We start from the raw sequence: 19,726 nt of genomic DNA, 5'->3' as shown, positions 1-19,726 counted from the left end.
GGAGATTAAAAATTCCCCTCCTTTTTCTCAACTGTAATGACATAGAGCAGATCTTCATGAAATATGTTGTCAAGTTTCTGTGTATGTTTCTGACATACGGCTCTGAACATCCAAAAATAAAATCAACCTATTTCGAAAGGACCGAGCAGTCAAAAATAGCATTTTGAAAATATGGCTATCTGCCCATATAAATTCACAAAGCCATCTATGTTTATGAGCAAGCTTTTCCCTGTATGACAGGAAACTACCAGAGATTTGCAGGCTTTTAGTTCAATATCCTTTCAGCTCTTAGTCATGTTCTGCTTTATATGGAAGCAATTAGCATATCTCTAAACCTTTTCTTTACATTGTTTTGTTCTGTACACTCAGTGCATGAAGAAAATACAACAGAATGTATGTTTGAAAATAGAATCTAGAAGATAACAAAATCATATTTGCCAAGTCTCATACTCATGCTTTCTGCTTATCTCACTTCATAGTTCCTACATAATACATGAGAGAGGTACATACAAATGATGAAATATTTTGTTTTTAATAGTTTATGGGAATATTACTCAGACATAAAAAGCTTGGTGACCTAATTCTTTTCACAGCTTGTAAGTATTCGCTCTTCAACTTCACTGTCACTGTATTACCCTTTGGGACGTCATCCTATATTATAATATCAAGCTTCATTTTGCCCTGATCACACCACCTAGCATTTAAAATTCTTAAATTAATTACGTTCAAAGTTGTTTGTAGGTCTAAAAATGAACATTTCATCCCTCTTCTCCCAGTGTGCATGTGTGTATACATACCAACATTTCAACTGTTGCCAACATTTCAAAAAAGTGACTAATGATTAGTTTGGTGCCAAAAGTTTTGGGTTCCCTGAGCCACCTTAAAGTGGAATGATTTTTAGATGTTGAGATTTTAGCACTTTCTGAAAATCAGGCCCCTTTAAAGTATCTCAAGTTGGACACCCAAAATCACTAGTCACTTTTGAAAATTTAGACTAATATTTCTAATTTCCACAGAACCATAGAAATATAGGACTGGAAGGAAGTTCAAGAGGTTATCTAGTCCCATGTTTCTCAATAACCAGACCACGGACTGGCGCCGGTCCCTGAAATCTCCCTGCCACAGTTTAGGAAAGCAGCAAGCCAGTGCCTGGTATCAAAAAGGTTTAGAAACACTGATCTAGTCCATCCCCACTGCTGAGTCAGTATTAAGTGTAACTAAACCATCCCTGACTGGTGCTTGTCTAACCTGTTCTTAAAAATCTCCAATTATGAAGATTCTACAGCCTCCATTGGAAGTCTACTCCAGTGCTTAACTATACCGTACAGTCTGAAAGTTTTTTCTAATATCAAACTTGAATCTCCCTTGCTGCAAGCTAAGCTGGTTACTTTTCTCTATCCTCAGTGACATGGAAAACAGTTGATCAAAATCCTCTTTATGAAAATCTTGTATATATTTGAAGACTCTTATGTCCTCCTTCAGCTTTCTCTTCTCAAGACTAAACATGCCCAGTGCTTTTACCCTCTCCTCATAGGCCATGTTTTCCAAAGCTCTTATCATTTTGTTGCTCTCTTCTGGACTCACTCCAGTTTGTTCATATCTTGCTTAAACTATGGTGCCCAAAATTAGACAAAGTACTTCAGCTGAGGCCTCACCAATGCTGAATAGAGCCCAGCAACTACTCTGTATCTTACATCTGATACTCCTGTTAGTGCACCCCAGAATGGCATTTGGGGGGGTTTCAGCTGCACTGTGTTGTTGACTGATATTCCATTTGTACTCTACTATACCCCCCTAGATCCTTTTCCACAGTACTGCCGCCTAGCCAGTTATTCCCCATTTTACAGCTGTGCGTTCGATTTTTCCTTCCGAAGTGTAATACTTTGCGCTCGTCTTTACTGAATGTCATCTTATCATTTACCTTCATTTCAGTTGTTTAACATTTATAGGCCTATCCAGTAAACAATATTGATTTGTCGTACAGCTCCAAAGACAGATAGTATTAGAAAGGCATATGAAATCATGTAGGGTTTGCAACTGGACACGTGTACAAGGAAAAGGAAAAAATATGTAATAACTATTTTTCCTTACAATTGAATCCCTACATTAGTTACTATAAATGAAGTTGTTAGAGATGTCCTATAAAATTACCCAAATCCCGAAATTTTATTCAATTTTTATTCAGTTCTTACTCAATGGTATTGGTCCATTACTAGATGGAAGTGACGGAATTATCAATATAAATGCAAAAAAGGTAGAAGTGTTCAATAAATATTTCTGTTCTGTATTTGGGGAAAAAACAGATGATGTCATATATATGCTGATGATAACACTTTCCATTCCACTAGTATCTAAGGAGAATGTTAAATGGCAGCTACTAAAGTCAGACATTTTTAAATCAGCACGTCCAGAGAACTTGCATCCAAGAGTTTTAAAAGAGATGGCTGAGGAGGTCACTGGATCATGAATGTTGATTTTCAATAAGTTGTGGAACACCAGGGAAGTTTCAGAAGACTGCAAGAAAGCTAATTTTTTGCCAGTATTTAAAAAGGATAAATGAGATGACTTGAGTAATGATAAGACAGCCAGTCTGACATCAATTCTTGGCAAGATAATAGAGTAGACTCAAATAATGAAGAATTAAAAGAAAATAATATAATTAATGCCAACCTGATATATATATATATTTTGATGAGTTAACAAGTTTGGTTGATAAAAGGAATTGTCTTGATGTAATATACTTAGAATTCTGTAAGGCATTTGATTTGATACCACCCAAAATTTTGATTTAAAAAACTAGATTTAGTTTAAATTTTAAAAGTAGATTCAAAAAATTAACATGGCACAGCTGAATAGATTAAAAAACTGTCTTAATTGTTAGCTCTCAGAATGTAATTGCAAACAGGGAATCATCATTGAGTGGATGTGTTTCTAGCGGGATCCCTATGGTATTTAACATTTTTATCAATGACCTGGAAGAAAACATAAAATCAGCATTGATAAAGATTGCAGATGACACAAAAATTGGAGGAGTGGCAAATAAAGAGGACAGGTCATTGATTCAGAACAATTGGGATTGCTTGGTAAGCTGGGTGCAAGCAAACGGTATGTGTTTTAATATGGCTAACTATAAATGTATACATCCAGGAAGAAAGAATGTAGGCCATACTTTGAGGATGGGGGACTCTATCCTGGGAAACAGTGACTCTGAAAAAGATCTGGGGGTCATGGTGGATAATCAGCCGAACACAAGATTCCAGTGTGGTATTATGGCCAAAGGGCTTTTGTGATCCTTGGATGCATAAACAAGGAAATAGACTCATAGACTCTAGGACTGGAAGGGACCTCGAGAGGTCATCGAGTCCAGTCCCCTGCCCTCATGGCAGGACCAAATACTGTCTAGACCATCCCTAATAGACATTTATCTAACCTACTCTTAAATATCTCCAGAGATGGAGATTCCACAACTTCCCTAGGCAATCTATTCCAGTGTTTAACTACCCTGACAGTTAGGAACTTTTTCCTAATGTCCAACCTAAATCTCCCTTGCTGCAGTTTAAGCCCATTGCTTCTTGTTCTATCATTGGAGGCTAAGGTGAACAAGTTTTCTCCCTCCTCCTGATGACACCCTTTTAGATACCTGAAAACTGCTATCATGTCCCCTCTCAGTCTTCTCTTTTCCAAATTAAACAAACCCAATTCCTTCAGCCTTCCTTGATAGGTCATGTTCTCAAGACCTTTAATCATTCTTGTTGCTCTTCTCTGGACCCTCTCCAATTTCTCCACATCTTTCTTGAAATGCGGCGCCCAGAACTGGACACAATACTCCAGTTGAGGCCTAACCAGCACAGAGTAAAGCGGAAGAATGACTTCTTGTGTCTTGTTTACAAAACACCTGTTAATGCATCCCAGAATCATGTTTGCTTTTTTTGCAACAGTATCACACTGTTGACTCATATTAAGCTTGTGGTCTACTATGACCCCTAGATCTCTTTCTGCCATACTCCTTCCTAGACAGTATCTTCCCATTCTGTATGTGTGAAACTGATTGTTCCTTCCTAAGTGGAGCACTTTGCATTTATCTTTATTGAAGTTCATCCTGTTTACCTCAGACCATTTCTCCAATTTGTCCAGATCATTTTGAATTTTGACCCTGTCCTCCAAAGCAGTTGCAATCCCTCCCAGTTTGGTATCGTCCGCAAACTTAATAAGCGTACTTTCTATGCCAACATCTAAATCGTTGATGAAGATATTGAACAGAACCGGTCCCAAAACAGACCCCTGCGGAACCCCACTTGTTATACCTTTGCAGCAGGATTGGGAGCCATTAACAACTACTCTCTGAGTACGGTTATCCAGCCAGTTATGCACCCACCTTATAGTAGCCCCATCTAAATCGTACTTTCCTAGTTTATCTATAAGAATATCATGCAAAATCTTGAGTAGAAGTAAAGAACATATTTTACCCCTATATTTGTCACTGGTATGACTGCCACTAGAATACTATGTCCAGTTCTGGTGTTCATAGTTCAAGAAGGATGTTGATAAGTTAGAGAGGGTTCAGAGAAGAGGCACAAGAATGATTAAAGGAAGGATTAGAAAACATACCTCCTAGTGATAGATTCAAGGAGCTCAATATGTTTAGTTTAACAAAGAGAAGGTGTGATTTGATTGTAGTCAATAAGTATCTTTGTGGGTGTAGTGATCCCTCGGTCTTCAGTGGGGAGGGAGGCCACTCTGCCTCATTTTATTGGGTGGTAGGCCTCCGGCTGAGGTTGCACTGGCGGGCCGAGCCGTAAGTAGTCTATAGTTCTGGGCCCACCTAACAATCAATAACGGTCTGGTGCCTTTTCTCCACCTTGGGCAGGGCAGCACACTGAGCAGTCCCTCAGCTGGGGCTGACGGTAATTAGCGGTCTGGAGCCCTAGCCCTTTGAGTGGGGCCCAGCGGGGAGCAGCCTGTAGCCTAAGCCTCCTGGCCAAGGTAGCCAGCAAATACACACAGTCTAGAGCCCTAGTCCCTGGCAGGGCAGAGTGGAGAGCAGGCTTTAGCCTCAGTATGTGGGCTAAGGCAGCCAGCAGATACATACATCTTGGGGTTCCGGTAGGGCTGAGCACCAACACAGTCTAGGGGCTCCGGAACGGTGAGCACCTGGGAGTCTAGCGTCCTAGTTTAATGGAAGGTACGTCCACACAGGCCTCCTGGCCTATGACTGGGAGTCGGCCATCCCTGGGGTGGGGTGGCAGGAGGACGTGGACCCGCCCAACTCCACCACGTTCCAACCCAGAGCCCTATCAGTGGTGGAGTGGTCCACCCCCTGGGTCAGCAGGGATCCAGCCACAAAACGCCAACATAGAGGCAGTCAGCCACAGAGCCAAACAGTTGTTGGCTGCCCCTGGGCTACTTCCTACCTACCCAGGGTTTGATACCTCTGAAATCCACAGGTCCTCAGGCTCGTCTGGGTACACAGTGGACAGTAGTCCTGGCAACTCCCCATCTGGGTCCGTCTCCTCCAGGGTCAGGGTGCTTCAGAGCGCAGATTCAGCTCCCAGGTGCTAGCAGAGCTGAGGCATTCATCTCCTTTGCTGGCTCCCACTCAACTGAGCTGCAGAGCCCTCCCTTTATACTTCCTGTCCCACCCTAGTACTTATGGTGAGGGGGCAGGGTGGGTTTAGCCCTGTCCGCCAGGGGAGTGTAGTGATTCCTCACACTCCAGTCCAGGGGGAGGCCACTCTGCCTCACTACACTGGGGAACAAATAGTTCATAATGAGCTTGTGATGGTCTTTGTTCGTGGGGAGCACTGCCTAGTGATCAGGGCTTAGGCCCTTCAAACTGGAGGGTGCAGGAGTTGGTAGGAGAGCCTGGGCCCTCCCACTCCACTAAGCTCTGGCCCAGGGCCCTGTGAGGGCTATCAGTGATCTGACTGCAGGGGTGCATTAAGGGTGTCCTCCCTGGGCCACTTCCTACCCCAGCCCTCCCAAGATTGTCCAAAGTTCGCCATCTGTGGAGTAGGTGTGCAGGCAGTCAGCTCACTGCCTGGCACCTCCTTGTGGCCATGTGTGGTGTGGTGGCTCCCTTTTTCTCAGGGAGGCAGCTGCCTGTTCTTGTGGCTTGACCCTCAGCCAGGTTAGTTCCAAGTCTCTCCCTTACTGTGGTAGTCCATAAACAAAAGAAGGGGAATTAGTGCAAACAAACTGTGTCCATATGGGGTGGGGGAGGCCTCCCTCTCAGGATGCATCTAAAGCAGGTTCTCCCTTCCCTCACAGGAGACCTTTGAGCAGTTGTTGTAGGGAGAGATCCTACTTTCCCACAGCTCTGCTCTCAGGAGCTGCAAGGTGCAGATCTGCTCTCTTCCCTGCTCTGCCCCCAAGTGAGCTGTTCTGCATCCCTTTACCTCCTCTTCCTCCTCCAGTCTATGCATCTCTTGCAGTTGTGGTGGGACTGACCGAGCCAAGACTAGCTCCTTAAGCCTTTATTGCCCAGTGAGGGGTTTGTATACCCCATCATAGGGCTCTTCAGTCTAGCAAGTATAACGCAATATTCAGACTGGAAATAAGGGCATACATTAATAAATGAGAGGAATTAATCATTGGAACAGTTTATCAAGTGTAAGGGTAGATTCTCCATCACTGGCAATTTTTAAATCTAGATTGAATGTGTTTCTGAAAGTTGTGCTCTAGGAATTATATTGGGAAAGGCCTATAGCCTGTGCTCTAGAGAAGGTCAGACTGGACGGTCACAGTGGTTCCTTCTTAATTGAAAATTATGAATAAGCAGAACTCCCTCTATTTCTATGAGAGTTTTGCCCAAGTAAAAATTAAGAACGTTAGGATCTGATACAGAAAGATTTTTTGACATGACAGGCGCTATATGGAATTTCGGTATTCGTCATCTCAAATTCACTCACTGAGCTCCAAAATTTCTTTTTCATTCACATGTGCATTGAAAACTTTTTAATCCTGAAGTCCTCCATTGAATATTACATACCCAGTACTCTGTTCCTACCTGATGAATTCCACCTGTAGCTTATTGCCTCATTGACTTCCTAAAGAGCTTTCTTATCCAAACCTTTTCAGGCAGTTTTAGCAGCAAATATGAGTTACTAGTGACATCCCTACTGGCATTCCTTGTTTTTAGAAATATCATTTTTAGTTGTGTTATAGTTACAACTGCAATTAAAGTTGCCTATGCTATTCATTTTTGAAAATGTGATTAATTCATCCATATTTGTGGCTCTACCCATTCCCTGTCCATTTTTGAGAAGTACAAAACTAGTCATTTTAATGATTCTCATGCAACTATGCACCTTCTCTGAACATGCCTTGCATGCCTGATTCCTTAACTAGCTTTCTGACAATCCTGTAGTATGCTCACCTTGTGGTTTTTAGCCATGCAGTAGTACCGCTTAGTTTTGAAAATCTAACTCTAATCCTTTGTTAAAAGGAATTTTCACCATTTAGATCTAGAGTGTAGACTGGAGATTGCTAAAAAGGGGCAGCCTTTATATCATTGAGTCAGAAGACAATCATGATTATTTTGGTGGAACTCCAGAACACTCCTGGAGCTTATAATTACAATTCTTTGGGATATGGTAGTGAGAGAAATTTAAATACAGGGGTAACTGTGTGACATTTAAGGACCTGTGTTATGCAGGAGGTCAGATTAGATGTTCTGCTGATCCCTTTTGGCCTTACACTTTATGAACGTACGATATTAACTCCAGACTTTGCCCTGGTCTACACTACAAATTTATGTCAGTATAACTGCATTGCTCAGGGGTGTGGAAAATGCCGGTGTAGACAGCGCTAAGTCAATGGGAGGATTTCTCCTATCAACATAGTTACTGCCTCTCAGGGAGGTGGAATACATATGATGATGGGAGAAGCTCTTCTCTCGGTGTAGGCAGCATCTTCAATAAGCGTTACAGTGATGCAGCTACAACTGCAGTGCTGTCAGTGTAGACAAGCCCTTTGTCTTGCTTTCTTTTAAATTCAGATTTCAAATAGTGCTCAAAAAGAGCATTTAAAAACACAAAGGACAAGATTTCAGAATCTTGAGAACAGCTCCCTATTTGGAGATGAACACATACTGTAGTGCTAGTTTTGTCAGAGCCAAGTAGTGATACGCCAAGGTCCGAACTGAAGGTACATCGTCACTTCAAATTGGAGGTATAATTTCCAGCTTGAGAAGATGTACCCTAAAAATGTCAGGGTAGCCATGGTGATGTGGGCAGCAGGAGAGCCTAACCACCTCAAATATGTTCCTACTGACTCAGGTTGGATCACAGTCAGGACAGCTAACCACATGAGCCTCCATGGCTACCCTGCTATTTTTAGCACACTAGTCCAATCAGAGCTAGTGCAGGTATGTCTACTTGATCTGGGAATTACATGTCCAGCTTGAAGTGTCAATGTACCCTAAGACTACTTTCCTCTGAATGCCATGTCTGGATTGCTTCCAAGGAAATTCCTGAGTTCCTTGACTCCATGTCAGTCTTTGATTGCTGAAAACCTTTATTTTGTATCCTGTTCTATTTGTTCTGTTCCAAATACTATTATGGTAATGTAAAAAATATTTATTTTGGTTTGATCCCTTTAATAATTTCTGAATTTTGGCAAATAATATAATTTTGACAGTTAACCAGTTAAAATTATTAAGTTCTAAATATGTGGTTTGTGGAGAGCTAACTGCAAGCTGCAATGCAGAATCAAATATTGTTGAAAATGTACATGGGTTTGGCGCTTGATGTGGATTTTCCTCCACTTTTTCTCTGGTCCCTTGCATTCAAGTGTCCTCACATGGTAAGATGCTGCATTTTACCTATTGTAGAATCCCTCATTCTCAGCATCGTACACTCAGTGAATGGTATAAACCTGTTCACTTCTCTTGAATATTTTGGAAGGTGTCAAGTGAAATGAAACTTCCCTGAGCTGCAAAGCCCACAATGAAGGGCCAAAGTCTTAGAAGGCCAAGTTCTACTGAAAAGACAGAGGTGTTGAGCTACTGCAAATAATCCATGCTAACTTCAGTTTAATTTGTTCTTTTTTCAGCTTCAAAAAGAAGTGAGCACACGAAAAGGAGACAGCATTCTTTGTGACCAGAAGGAAGGTAGCCTTCGTCCATTTTCAACCCAGGGAAACCTTCATGTGCCTCATCCAATGGGGGCAAGGTCCTATTCTGATTCAGATGCCATACAGTTTGACGATCAGTCACTGTCGAAGCTGAAAGAAAGTGATAGGTGCACTGCTACAGAAAACCTCTTTCTCGATTCATTGTCTCTTGATTCTCCTGATGAATCTGATGAGCCTCAGCCTCAGAGATTGGAGCGGGAGAAGTTCTTGCCTTGCTTAACTGAAGTATGTTTGTTTTTTCCTATCGTGTTTTCAATTATACGGTAATCAATATAGCTGTCATGCTGTGTGAAGGGGGAAGCTTTATTACACACTACTTGCAGTAATTTAGTGGTGAGTTTGATTGAATTTTAATGTTGCCCCTTGTTATGAGCTGACTGGGTTGGTGTTGGTCACTGGATATAATTGGAGGTTAGTTAGGCCAGTCTAAAGAAACCAGAAGGCCCGTAAGAATTTCCTGATCCTTGGGCCAGGGGAATGAGTTGAAGAATTAGAAATGGATCATTGTTTACTTTTGATTATGCAAGGAGTTACAAGGATTTAAAGCTCTTCTTGTTTTAAAAGGGGCAGGACCTCTATTTTTACAGGTGCTCAGGTCAACCAATTTCACTGTCAAAAACCATCTTAAAGTGCCATTTAACATCAGTAAAACAGTAAGTGCTATCAAGAGGTAATGTTGATTGTTTAGAAAAGATATGAAGGAGTCCTAAGTAACTGTTGATCTTTAAAAGTCCCTTGCTCTGATACCTCAGCATAACATCCAGGGAGTTCCAGAGTCTCATAACAAAGGGCAATGATGAGGGAAATGATCAGGACACAATGGGTGAAATCCAGGCCTCAGTGAAAATGGTAGCAAAAATCCAGTTGACTTCAATAGACCCAGGATTTGACCCAATGAGAGTACCTTATAGCAGGCCAGGGTAACATCCCATTAGCCTCCATGGTTTCCATCAGAAACAATACTTTCTCATTACTTTAGGCCAGTGGTTCCCAAATGGGGGTACGTGAACCCCTGGGGGTTTGCAAAATGTTATGGGGGGGTCTCAGGAAAAAATTCCCTAATGGTGGACAGAGCTGTCCCTAGGGATCCCAGGCAACATGGGGCAAGCAGCCTGGAGCCCCAGACTTCCAAGTGCTAAGCAGATCAAAACAAGCATATCTATCACATTGACGAGATTTAAACTTCAAGACTCCTTTTAAGAAATGGAAAGCAAAGTGGCTATTTTTTGCTGTTTTTAAAATTAACTAGGCAGCTAGGATTGTTTTTAAAATGATTGTGAAGAATTGGGTGACCAGACGTCCCAATAAAATCGGGACTGTCCTGATTTTTAGGCGTTGTCCCGCATCCCAATCGATGTTTGGTTGAGACGCAATTTGTCTCGATATTTCGCACTCCAGTTTTTGTTTTTTTGTTTGTTTTGTTTTGTTTTGTTTTGTTCCACTGGCAGGACTCCACTTTTTTTTTCCCCTTCTGCTGGCTGAAGTCCAGGACTCTGGGGGGTTTTCTTCTTTCCTCTGTCTCTCTCTCTCTCTCTGCCGGCGGAACTCTGTTTTTTTTGTTTGTTTCTCTCTCTCTCTCTCTCTCTGCCGGTGGGACTCCAAGACTCCGTTTTTTTTGAGGGGGAGGGGTCTATTTTTTTCCCTCTCTCTGCTGGCGGGATTCCTGGACTCCATTGTGATTTTTTGCTTTGTTTGTTTTGCGGGGGGGGTTGCTGCGCCAGTGGGACTTTTTTTTGCTCCACCGGTGGGACTTCCCCACACACACACACACATGTTCCAATATTTTCTTCATCCCATCTGGTCACCCTAGTGAAGAACAAGTTTAAGCTTTGTAGTAACGTGTGTTGTTTACCTGGACTGCTCAAGACCTGAATGCTTGTGTAGGAAGAACTCTTTGAGTAGGCTTCTTAAATACCTTCCTGCTGTTTCACGTCTGATACTCGTTGATGAAACATAGGAGCCTTGTCTTAGAACAGGCTTATTCAAAGTGATACAAGCTACGAAAGTGAGATCTTGGAAGAGTGTTGCCATTTTCATAATGTAATAAAAATAAAAATGATAATTAATAATAGTGTGTAATAAACATGTCATAAAACCAAAATTTATATTTCCAAGATCACTGCTTTTATAATTTATACTCCAGAAAAAGAGAAAATCCCAGGAAATATTCATTTTTAGGAGGGGGTTCATGAGACTTGACATTTTAATGAAAGGGGTTCACAGGTTGTTAAAGTTTGGGAACCACTGCTTTAGGCTGAGACAAACCTGCATGCAGAACTACATACACCTCTACCCCAATATAATGCGACCCGATATAACACAAATTTGGATATAACGCGGTAAAGCAGCACTCCGGAGGGGGTAGGGCTGCGCACTCCGGTGGATCAGAGCAAGTTCAATATAACATGGTTTCATCTATAACGCGGTAAGATTTTTTGGTTCCCAAGAACAGCGTTATATCAGGGTAGAGGTGTATTATATTGGTGGTCTCTAGGAAACTGTTAGGTGCCACAACTGTACAGTTTACTATCTCATTTGAAATTACAAATACACTGAAGCACCAAAGAATTAAAATCTTCCGTTTTAGTCTCTCTTTGCATGTTAATTGATATTACAAAACAAATATGCAACAGATCTTGAAAAGATGGGTGAATCATCAACAACAGCTTCTATATTGTTTGCAGTTTTCAAATCGCAGGTTTTATAACAGACAACTTTCTGCATTCCTGAAAACTCAGATTTGTATTCATAGGTCAGGCAGTTAGACATCTGAATACTGTTTTCGCATGTAAATGGTATTTGTGTGTACAAATCGTACCTAACAGGTGAATAGAAACTTTCACGTCCAAAAATGCAAGCACATATATAGAGGCTGCTTTTGCAATTCAGCCATTTTGGAAACATGTTTGTTAGGCAAGTCAAACCATGAGCCCCATATTTTACCTCACAAAGCTATTTGGCTTCACCATGTAACTTCAGTTGGGTTTTTGTAGCTTGTGGAAAATAGTGCTAAGCCTTTGTTAAAAAATTTAAAGGTATTCAAAATGTAATCTCATGCCAGCAATTAAATTGTTGCTTAACAGACCATTGGCACATCAGGCTGGTTGGAAGGAACAGGAAGAAAGATAAATGATTTAGGAAATATAAGAATATCTTTCTGAAATTTTAAATGTTTGTGTGCGGGGGGAGAAGGTGCACATGTACACACATACATTTTTTCCCACCAAGGAAAATTAAATACTGTAACTATATAGCTGTTGTGGTGGGGTTCCCTGTTTATTTTCTCTGAGTGGCTCATTTCATATGTGCTCAGATTACAAGCACAAAAATATTTTTTCCCATTTCCAGTGCTGTAACCTCAGCACTCAGTTCTGTGAGTCAAGTGGTTTTGGATCCCGCTCCCCATTTTCGCACTTCGCTGCCATTAATAAAAGTTGTGCATGTAAAATTAGGCCCTCAGTGACTTTTGTTCAGCCTCCTTGTTTTCAAATTATGCTTTAGTGAAACTTGTACAAACTCATTTTCCTCAGCAGATTTCCTTAGGTGTAACTAATTGGAGCTTAATAGATGGCTCTGTTGATCATGCACACACACACAAAAAATACTTTCTCTCTTAGCTACATTGGTTTTGCAGTACTAAGAGCAATAAAAGTCAGTAAAAACGTAGGGCCTGCTTCTCCATTCCTTGACCCCAGTGTAAGCAAATGGAGAATTAGGCACCTAGTCCTCAGATACAGCTGAGGATACGTACAGGAATAAGATTTCTTGAATCAAAGGGTGCTGTTTTTGACTAGTCACTTTTAGGAGTAGTATTGTTCTTGGAAAAGTGCTTGTTTTCATGGGGTCAAATTAAAGTCATTAATACTAAAAGTTTTTTGTTACTGAACTTGTACATTTTTGTTACCTAGCTTATATTTTGTATAATTTATTAGAAATCTAAATAGTTAAAGCAATAGCTCTAGACCAACTGCATCAGGAAAGTATGAGCTTAAAAAAGCTGATTATGAAAATTGTCACTAGGGAATAATTGCTGTAACAGCATCTTAATCCTGTGAGCTATCTGTAGGTATTTCCTTATGAAACAAGTAATAGTCTTCCCACATATTTAATATAACTAGTTTAATGAGTTTCAACTGGTACCATTTCTTAGTGCCTAGAGAATTTGTAATGAAATCTTTATTTCAAAGGACTACATTTTTGTCTCTTATCTCAGCATAGCTAGGTCTCTGATATAAAACAGATAAGATCCGAAGAGCAAAGTCACTCATGCAGATGTGATACAGAACTTGAATTTTTAATTGTGGAGAAAGGTCATTTAAAGTTCATTGTCCTCTGTGATAACTTGGACTATAAACATGTAAGAATGCTTTAGGTTTGGGGGATAATTTCTGATATGAGTGATCCTATTGATTCTACTGGGAATGACAGCATTCATACATGTGTATTAAAGAAAGAATATCCACACATACCCCTTACAAATACCCTATCCAGGAAGAAGTCTCTCATTTTGAAAAAGAATTTTCAAGAACTTGTGGAACTACCCAGAGACAAATGACAAAATACCCCACAAGTGCAAAATATTGCTATTATGTCCTCTGTAAAGGTTCAGAAATAACTAGGGTTTTTTTTTCCAGGAAGAAGAAACGCACAAGGGAAATCTTCAAAGGTGAGTAAAGCTGACAGGAAAAGCACCAAACATCTAGCTGATGAGATTTTGGGCTTTGCCACAAACCCTGAAGAAGGGTAGTATATAGCTTTGCTGCCTCGGAACCAGATTAGTGGATTTACTCAGAGATTAATTTGTCTTAGTATGGTCCTACTCTTTCTTGACTAAGTTGGGCCAAATTAAGCCCTGGTGTAAGTAGATTTACATCTGAAGTTAGCAGAGCTGCAACATACGCCAACATTGAATCTGGCCCTAGTCTTGATTAAAAATTCACAACAGATTTTTTTAAACCATTATAACATTGCTGTATAAATCTCATCACTTTTTAAAATCCTGGGTGGCTCATCTAGTTTGAGTTTGCCCATTGGGTTTGCATAGATAATTATGGTGATTGACATTTTTATATAATCCCTTTTATCTAGAACAGCGGTTTCCAATCTTTTTTCATTTGTGGACTCCTAAACAATTTCAAATGGAGGTGCAGACCCCTTTGGAAATCCTATACATAGTCTGCGGACCCAGGGGTCCATGGACCACAGGCTGAAAACCACTGATCTAGAAAGGTTCCAGTGTTTTACAATATTCCTTACAGTCAAGTAATAGGAAGATTCAATTAGATGCTTTAAATTGTATAAACTAACGAACTTTATGAAAGCCCAAGAATTCTTTGAAATTTCTCATAGTTTCTCTAACCACTCATATTCACTTTCATCAAGTTGCAGCATAAGCTGAACTCACCGAACTAGTTAAATATGACAGCCTCTAGGCCTGATCCCATAAGGTGCCAAGCACCAGCTGTGAAGTGTTTGCATCCTCAGCTGCCTGTGAGGTCTCACTAGCTTCACTGAAAGTTAAGGATACTAGCACCTCTCTCTGTACTTCTCTGCTATTTGCAGCCTTACAAATGTGTGTCATAGTGTTGTACAGATACATTTTTCATAGATAATATATATTGAAAACCTGTTCTAAAGCTGCATATTTTAAACCTTTACCAAGCAGTAGTTCTTGAGAAAATGTTTGCATTATGCAGAAATTCAAAAAGCAATAAAGGGAACTTTTAATAAATAGATTTTGAATGTGAGCTGGTGATATGGATTAATTTTCCCTCTGTTTTAAAGCAGAAATATTTCTATAAGGGTTTTCAATTATTTAATTTATGTTTTTGGTTTTTTCCCTCAGGGCAGTGTCTGTTTCCTCCATGTCAGAATTCCAGCGTTTGATGGATATTTCTCCATTCCTTCCTGAAAAGACCTTGCCTTCATCTAGTAGTATGGAGGATATAACTCCTCCTCTGTCCCCTGATGATCTGAAATACATTGAAGAGTTCAACAAAAATTGGGATTATAGTAACACCAGGATCCGTAGTGGGGTTGCAGCAAAGCCTACAGAAGCCTGGGCAGAAAGGACAGAAAATGGGAAAGTAAGAAGTGATTCAACTTCAGATCCATTCCAAGCATCATCATGGTACCTTACCACCAGTGTTACTATGACAACCAATACGATGACAAGCCCAGAGCCCTGCCAGAAGCAGCCACTGAGGAGTCACATTGTAACAGAAAAAATGGGGGTTAAGGTCTTTCACAGTCCGCCAGTTATCCATAGACTTGATAACTCAGCGATAGCTGGTAATGGAGGGAAAAAACAGGTTGAGCCAGACTTTTTATTTTCTGTGACCAAAGCTAAGGGGAGTGTAGGTGAGACAAAAGGTGCTTCCTCAGATGTGTTTGGGAGATGGTCTTGTGATCTCACCAAACACCATAAAGATTTTTTGGAAAGTCGTCTTCATCCTATTGAGCATCCTATTTGCACTGCTGTGGGTTTTGCCTCATCTTTGCAGAGCCTGGAGCTGTCCAAGAACATGAGTGACGATATGAAGGAGGTAGCTTACTCTGTCAGAAATGCAATACGTTCTAATTCTAATTCGGCAGAGCCTCAGTTTAAGGACATGGCTTGTCAAACCAATGGTATAAGAACTACAGGGACACAGACCACCCAGACGATCAGTGTTGGCTTGCAGACAGAAACCTTGCGCAGCATCACCAGCAGTCCACACAAGTGTCTGACACCAAAGGGGGGCTCCACACCAGTCTCTTCACCATCAAGAAGCTTAAGGAGCAGGCAGGTAGCCCCTGCCATCGAAAAGGTCCAGGCCAAGTTTGAACGCACGTGCTGTTCTCCCAAATATGGTTCTCCAAAATTACAGAGAAAAATCCTTCCAAAAATAGATCAGTCAAATAACCGGACTTTACCAGGCACGCCTCAGAAAGGATTCAGTGAGTCTGCTTGGGCTAGGTCAACTACTACAAGGGAGAGCCCAGTTCATACCACCATCAATGATGGCCTCTCCAGTTTGTTCAATATTATTGACCATACCCCTGTTGTTCAAGAGACCCTCCAAAAATGTGCCAGGTCTAGCAGCCAATCTAGGTCAGCAGAATCCAGATCAGAACTGGGGCCCATGCAGGAAATGTGTACAAGTGCCCATGGCCGGTCACCCAGTCCTCTCCGTTTGGGTGCAGAGATGGAAAAGGAAGAAGAGTCTGAGGCAACAAGTGTCAGGCAGGATTTATCTGCTCCTCCAGGATATACACTTACAGAAAATGCTGCCAGGATCTTGAATAAGAAACTTTTGGAGCATGCCTTAATGGAAGAGACAAAGCTAGCTTCACGCAGCCCACCGAGTCTTAGCAATGACAACAGCACAGGAGAAATAGTCAAAGTAGAACCAGGGTCCATTGAGGTAATTAGTTTTTTTCCCTTCTATCATTAATTATTCTTTTCTTTCAGGAAATATCTTATTAGTTCTTTTGTTAGTAATTGTTATTATAATTAATTTATTATTATTTTATTTGTATTGTGGGTATCTCCTGTAAGCCTCAGTTGCGGACCTGTTGTGCTAGGTACTATGCAAACACAAAATAAAAACGTGGTCCCTACCCCAACAAGTTTACAGTCTAAGTAGATTGTTTTAAAATATTACCTAAGTAAACATATGCTTTAAGAATAAAGCTGACATATGCTAGTGGCTCTCCCCAGAATACCAGGAATAAGAGTTACCTATCACACTGGAAAATACAGATGTGCTAGACTGACAGGTTTTGAGGGAATGTTAATATTATCTTGGAAGAAAGGGTAATAACATTTCTGTTCAAGAATGAGTAATTGGTTTTAACAAGTCAGATGAAGAGAATAGTACATGCATTTGATTTCCCTCCCTCTCCTTCCCACAGGAGTGACTTTACTGTAACTTTTGTGGATATCTCTGAATAAACTTGGCTCTGCTGTGTAGATTCTGTGTTTATGTAAGTCAATAAATGACACAATGCTTGGAAATTTACTACTTTAGCCTTGCAAAATTATCGTGAAAATTGATTGGTCAAAGCATAAACCTACCACGACAGTGAAGAAATACCTATTGCTAATTTACTCAGCTGTCTAAAAAATGTACCATTCATAATATATCCCAGCAGATTTGCATAAACATCATGAGTCAGATCTCCAGCTACAGCCAAAGAGAGTGTACAACACAGATTAGGGTGGTGTGCAAAGACAGACTAAAGCTCAGTTATTAACTGTTATCTAACATCCCTTGCCAGCTTGGGTTCTAACCTGGGTACAGCACTGTCATGTTGGTCCGTGATCTTCTCCTGTTGATGGATAAAAACCAGTGGTCAAGATTCTCTGCCTCACTCTGGCCCCTTTATGTCACTCCCAATAGCCAGTGCTCCTCTGCATTCCCTGCTGCTGGAATGCCTTCTTGGGATCATAGGCTGCTGGGTGCAATTTAGAGATGCTCTGTGTCTGGTCTAAGTGGTGCAGAGGGCTGAACCAGTGGCTGAACTGGCCCCTGGCTAGCCCCAGGATTAGGGAGTTGCAAAAGTGGCATGATGTTCCGGTGGACTGGAGGATCTGTTCTCAGGTCTCCATGCTGCTATTACTAGATTTCTCAGCTGCTTTCTACACAGTGGATCATGAGGTGGTGTTGACTGTCCTGCCTTTAGGTGGCCTCATTCCTTTCTGTTAGAGAGTACCAACAAGGCAGTATTGCATATTTGCTCTTCTACCCCAAGGGTTTCTCTCTTGAGTTACCTCAGGTGTCCATGCTGTTATCCCTCTAGTTCAATGTGTATTCGAGACCATTAGCAGAATTAGTGAGGAGATACTGGCACAAGTGTTTTCAGTTTGCAGAGGATGTTCAGCTCTATACCTTAATCTTGTCCAGCCTGAGGTGTGTGTGGTTGAGTGCCTTCTTCAGTGTCTGTGTGAGTCAGTGGTATGCATGAGAACTAGCTGGCCAAGACTCAGTCCAGATAAAATGAGATGATTATGGTGCGTAAGGGGAATCAAGCAGAGAATTCAACTGAAATGTTGTTGCCCTCCTACCCCTGCCTTATTATGGCTGTTTGTCTACCTTTGTTGACAAAATTCTCAAGTTGGGGTCTGGTTAGATTCCTGGCTACCATCAAATAGCAGCAGTCAAGGATAGCTTTTCTCCACCTTGCTGTGGTCAGGGTTGGGACCTTTCCTCCTGGACTTGGACTTTGCTTCCATGCTCCCCTTTAGCTAGGACTGCTGGAATGTGCTCTGTTGAGAGTTACATCCATTTGGAAGTGGCAACTAATGCAGTGGCCCCATCGTTAGGTGGAGTATCTCACCCTGAGCATGTGACCTGGGATCTGCACTGACTGTTTCTTGGTTTCTGGGTGGAGTTTAAAGTTCTGATGTTGACCTGTTAAAATCCTAATGGTCTGAGTCTTACCTAGAGTGTCCTGTCTCCTGTGGCCTCTCTCAGATCAGTGAAGGTGCTCAAGCTAGAGGTCCCCTGGGTATATAAGAGAGGGAGCAGCTAGCAGTGTACTTACCATCAGGGCCCCTCTATTTTGGAACTCCTCACCATGGCCCCAAATAGCACCAATTTGTTACCTTTCAGGGCATACCATAATCTCCGTTCTTCGAAACACGCATTTAGAGTGGGATGGCGGAGGTGCTGGGGATCTGAGTGGTGGGAGATTTTGTCCTGCAATTTTTCTTTCTGTGACTGGTTGTTTAAAATGGGTGAAGTTTGCACTTGTTTTGTTTTTAATAGTTATTGGACATATTTTCAATTGATAGCAGAGCACCTAGATCTTTCATGTCGGTGCCCTTTATGTTTAAACTGAAATAAGTGAGAGAGACAGAGAGAAAGAGAGAGTGTACGCGTGGAGAGAAAGACAAACACACACACACTTTGCATTATCTGTAAAAATTAATAGAATTGTTGTTTGTGCACATACCTCAGAATAAGCAAAAGTGGAGAAAGCAGTTTTGCTGTCTTGGACTATCTTGGCCATTTATATTTTTTGGTTTATTTGGAAACCAGAAGTATAGCTGATGGATTACTGTTCCCATATAATTTCATTTGTAAAAATATGTGTTGTACTCTCAGAGCTGCACCTCAGCTTTGCATTCAAGTTATCATTGAAAACTCTGCAATGCCATGTGTACCTTTGAAATTTCACAATAAATTTCCAGTATATAAAAGCTGAAGTTGTGCCACATCACCATAAATTGCTGTTGGCAAAAGTAACTAACTTCAAAACATAGGCATGGTGTCTGGTGATAGTGGTACCTGATGCAGTTTATCAGATAGTCACAATGTTCATGACAGACGACTGCAGCTCTTTGAAAATTCTCAGCACCAAAGTGATGTCCATTGACTGACTCTTAGGATGTCAGGCCTCAGAGCCATTCCAGGGGCCATATCCCTTTTAAGAGCTAGATTGTGTCATTTATAGCACAGTGCTGTGCAAGGAGTGATGCAGAATTACAGCGCCCCAGGGGAGGGAGGCACCAGAGAGACACTGCCTCAGGAAGGCAGAATTTCTTCTGGGGCTTCCCCACATGCAGGGGTTGCACAATGTGTTCCATCTGCTCCCTCAATGCACCAGC

The 19,726-nt window shown here is 41.3% G+C and overlaps 1 protein-coding gene across 5 annotated transcripts in view; it reads left to right on the top strand.

The window, feature by feature from the left end:
* MTCL1 (microtubule crosslinking factor 1) overlaps positions 1–19,726 on the top strand; it is a 205,281-nt gene that overhangs the window by 178,819 nt on the left and 6,736 nt on the right. For all 5 annotated transcript variants that reach the window (XM_030552782.1, XM_030552780.1, XM_030552779.1 and 2 more), the window contains 3 exons: positions 9,052–9,357; positions 13,767–13,798; positions 14,978–16,538. In XM_030552782.1, coding sequence (XP_030408642.1) covers positions 9,052–9,357; positions 13,767–13,798; positions 14,978–16,538 — 1,899 coding nt within the window. The remainder of the gene's footprint in view (positions 1–9,051; positions 9,358–13,766; positions 13,799–14,977; positions 16,539–19,726) is intronic.

Source organism: Gopherus evgoodei, chromosome 2, assembly GCF_007399415.2.
Source record: "Gopherus evgoodei ecotype Sinaloan lineage chromosome 2, rGopEvg1_v1.p, whole genome shotgun sequence".
Taxonomy (NCBI): Eukaryota; Metazoa; Chordata; order Testudines; family Testudinidae; genus Gopherus; species Gopherus evgoodei.
The sequence above is the reverse complement of the archived record's forward strand: the minus strand, read 5'-3'. Positions and strand labels throughout refer to the sequence as shown.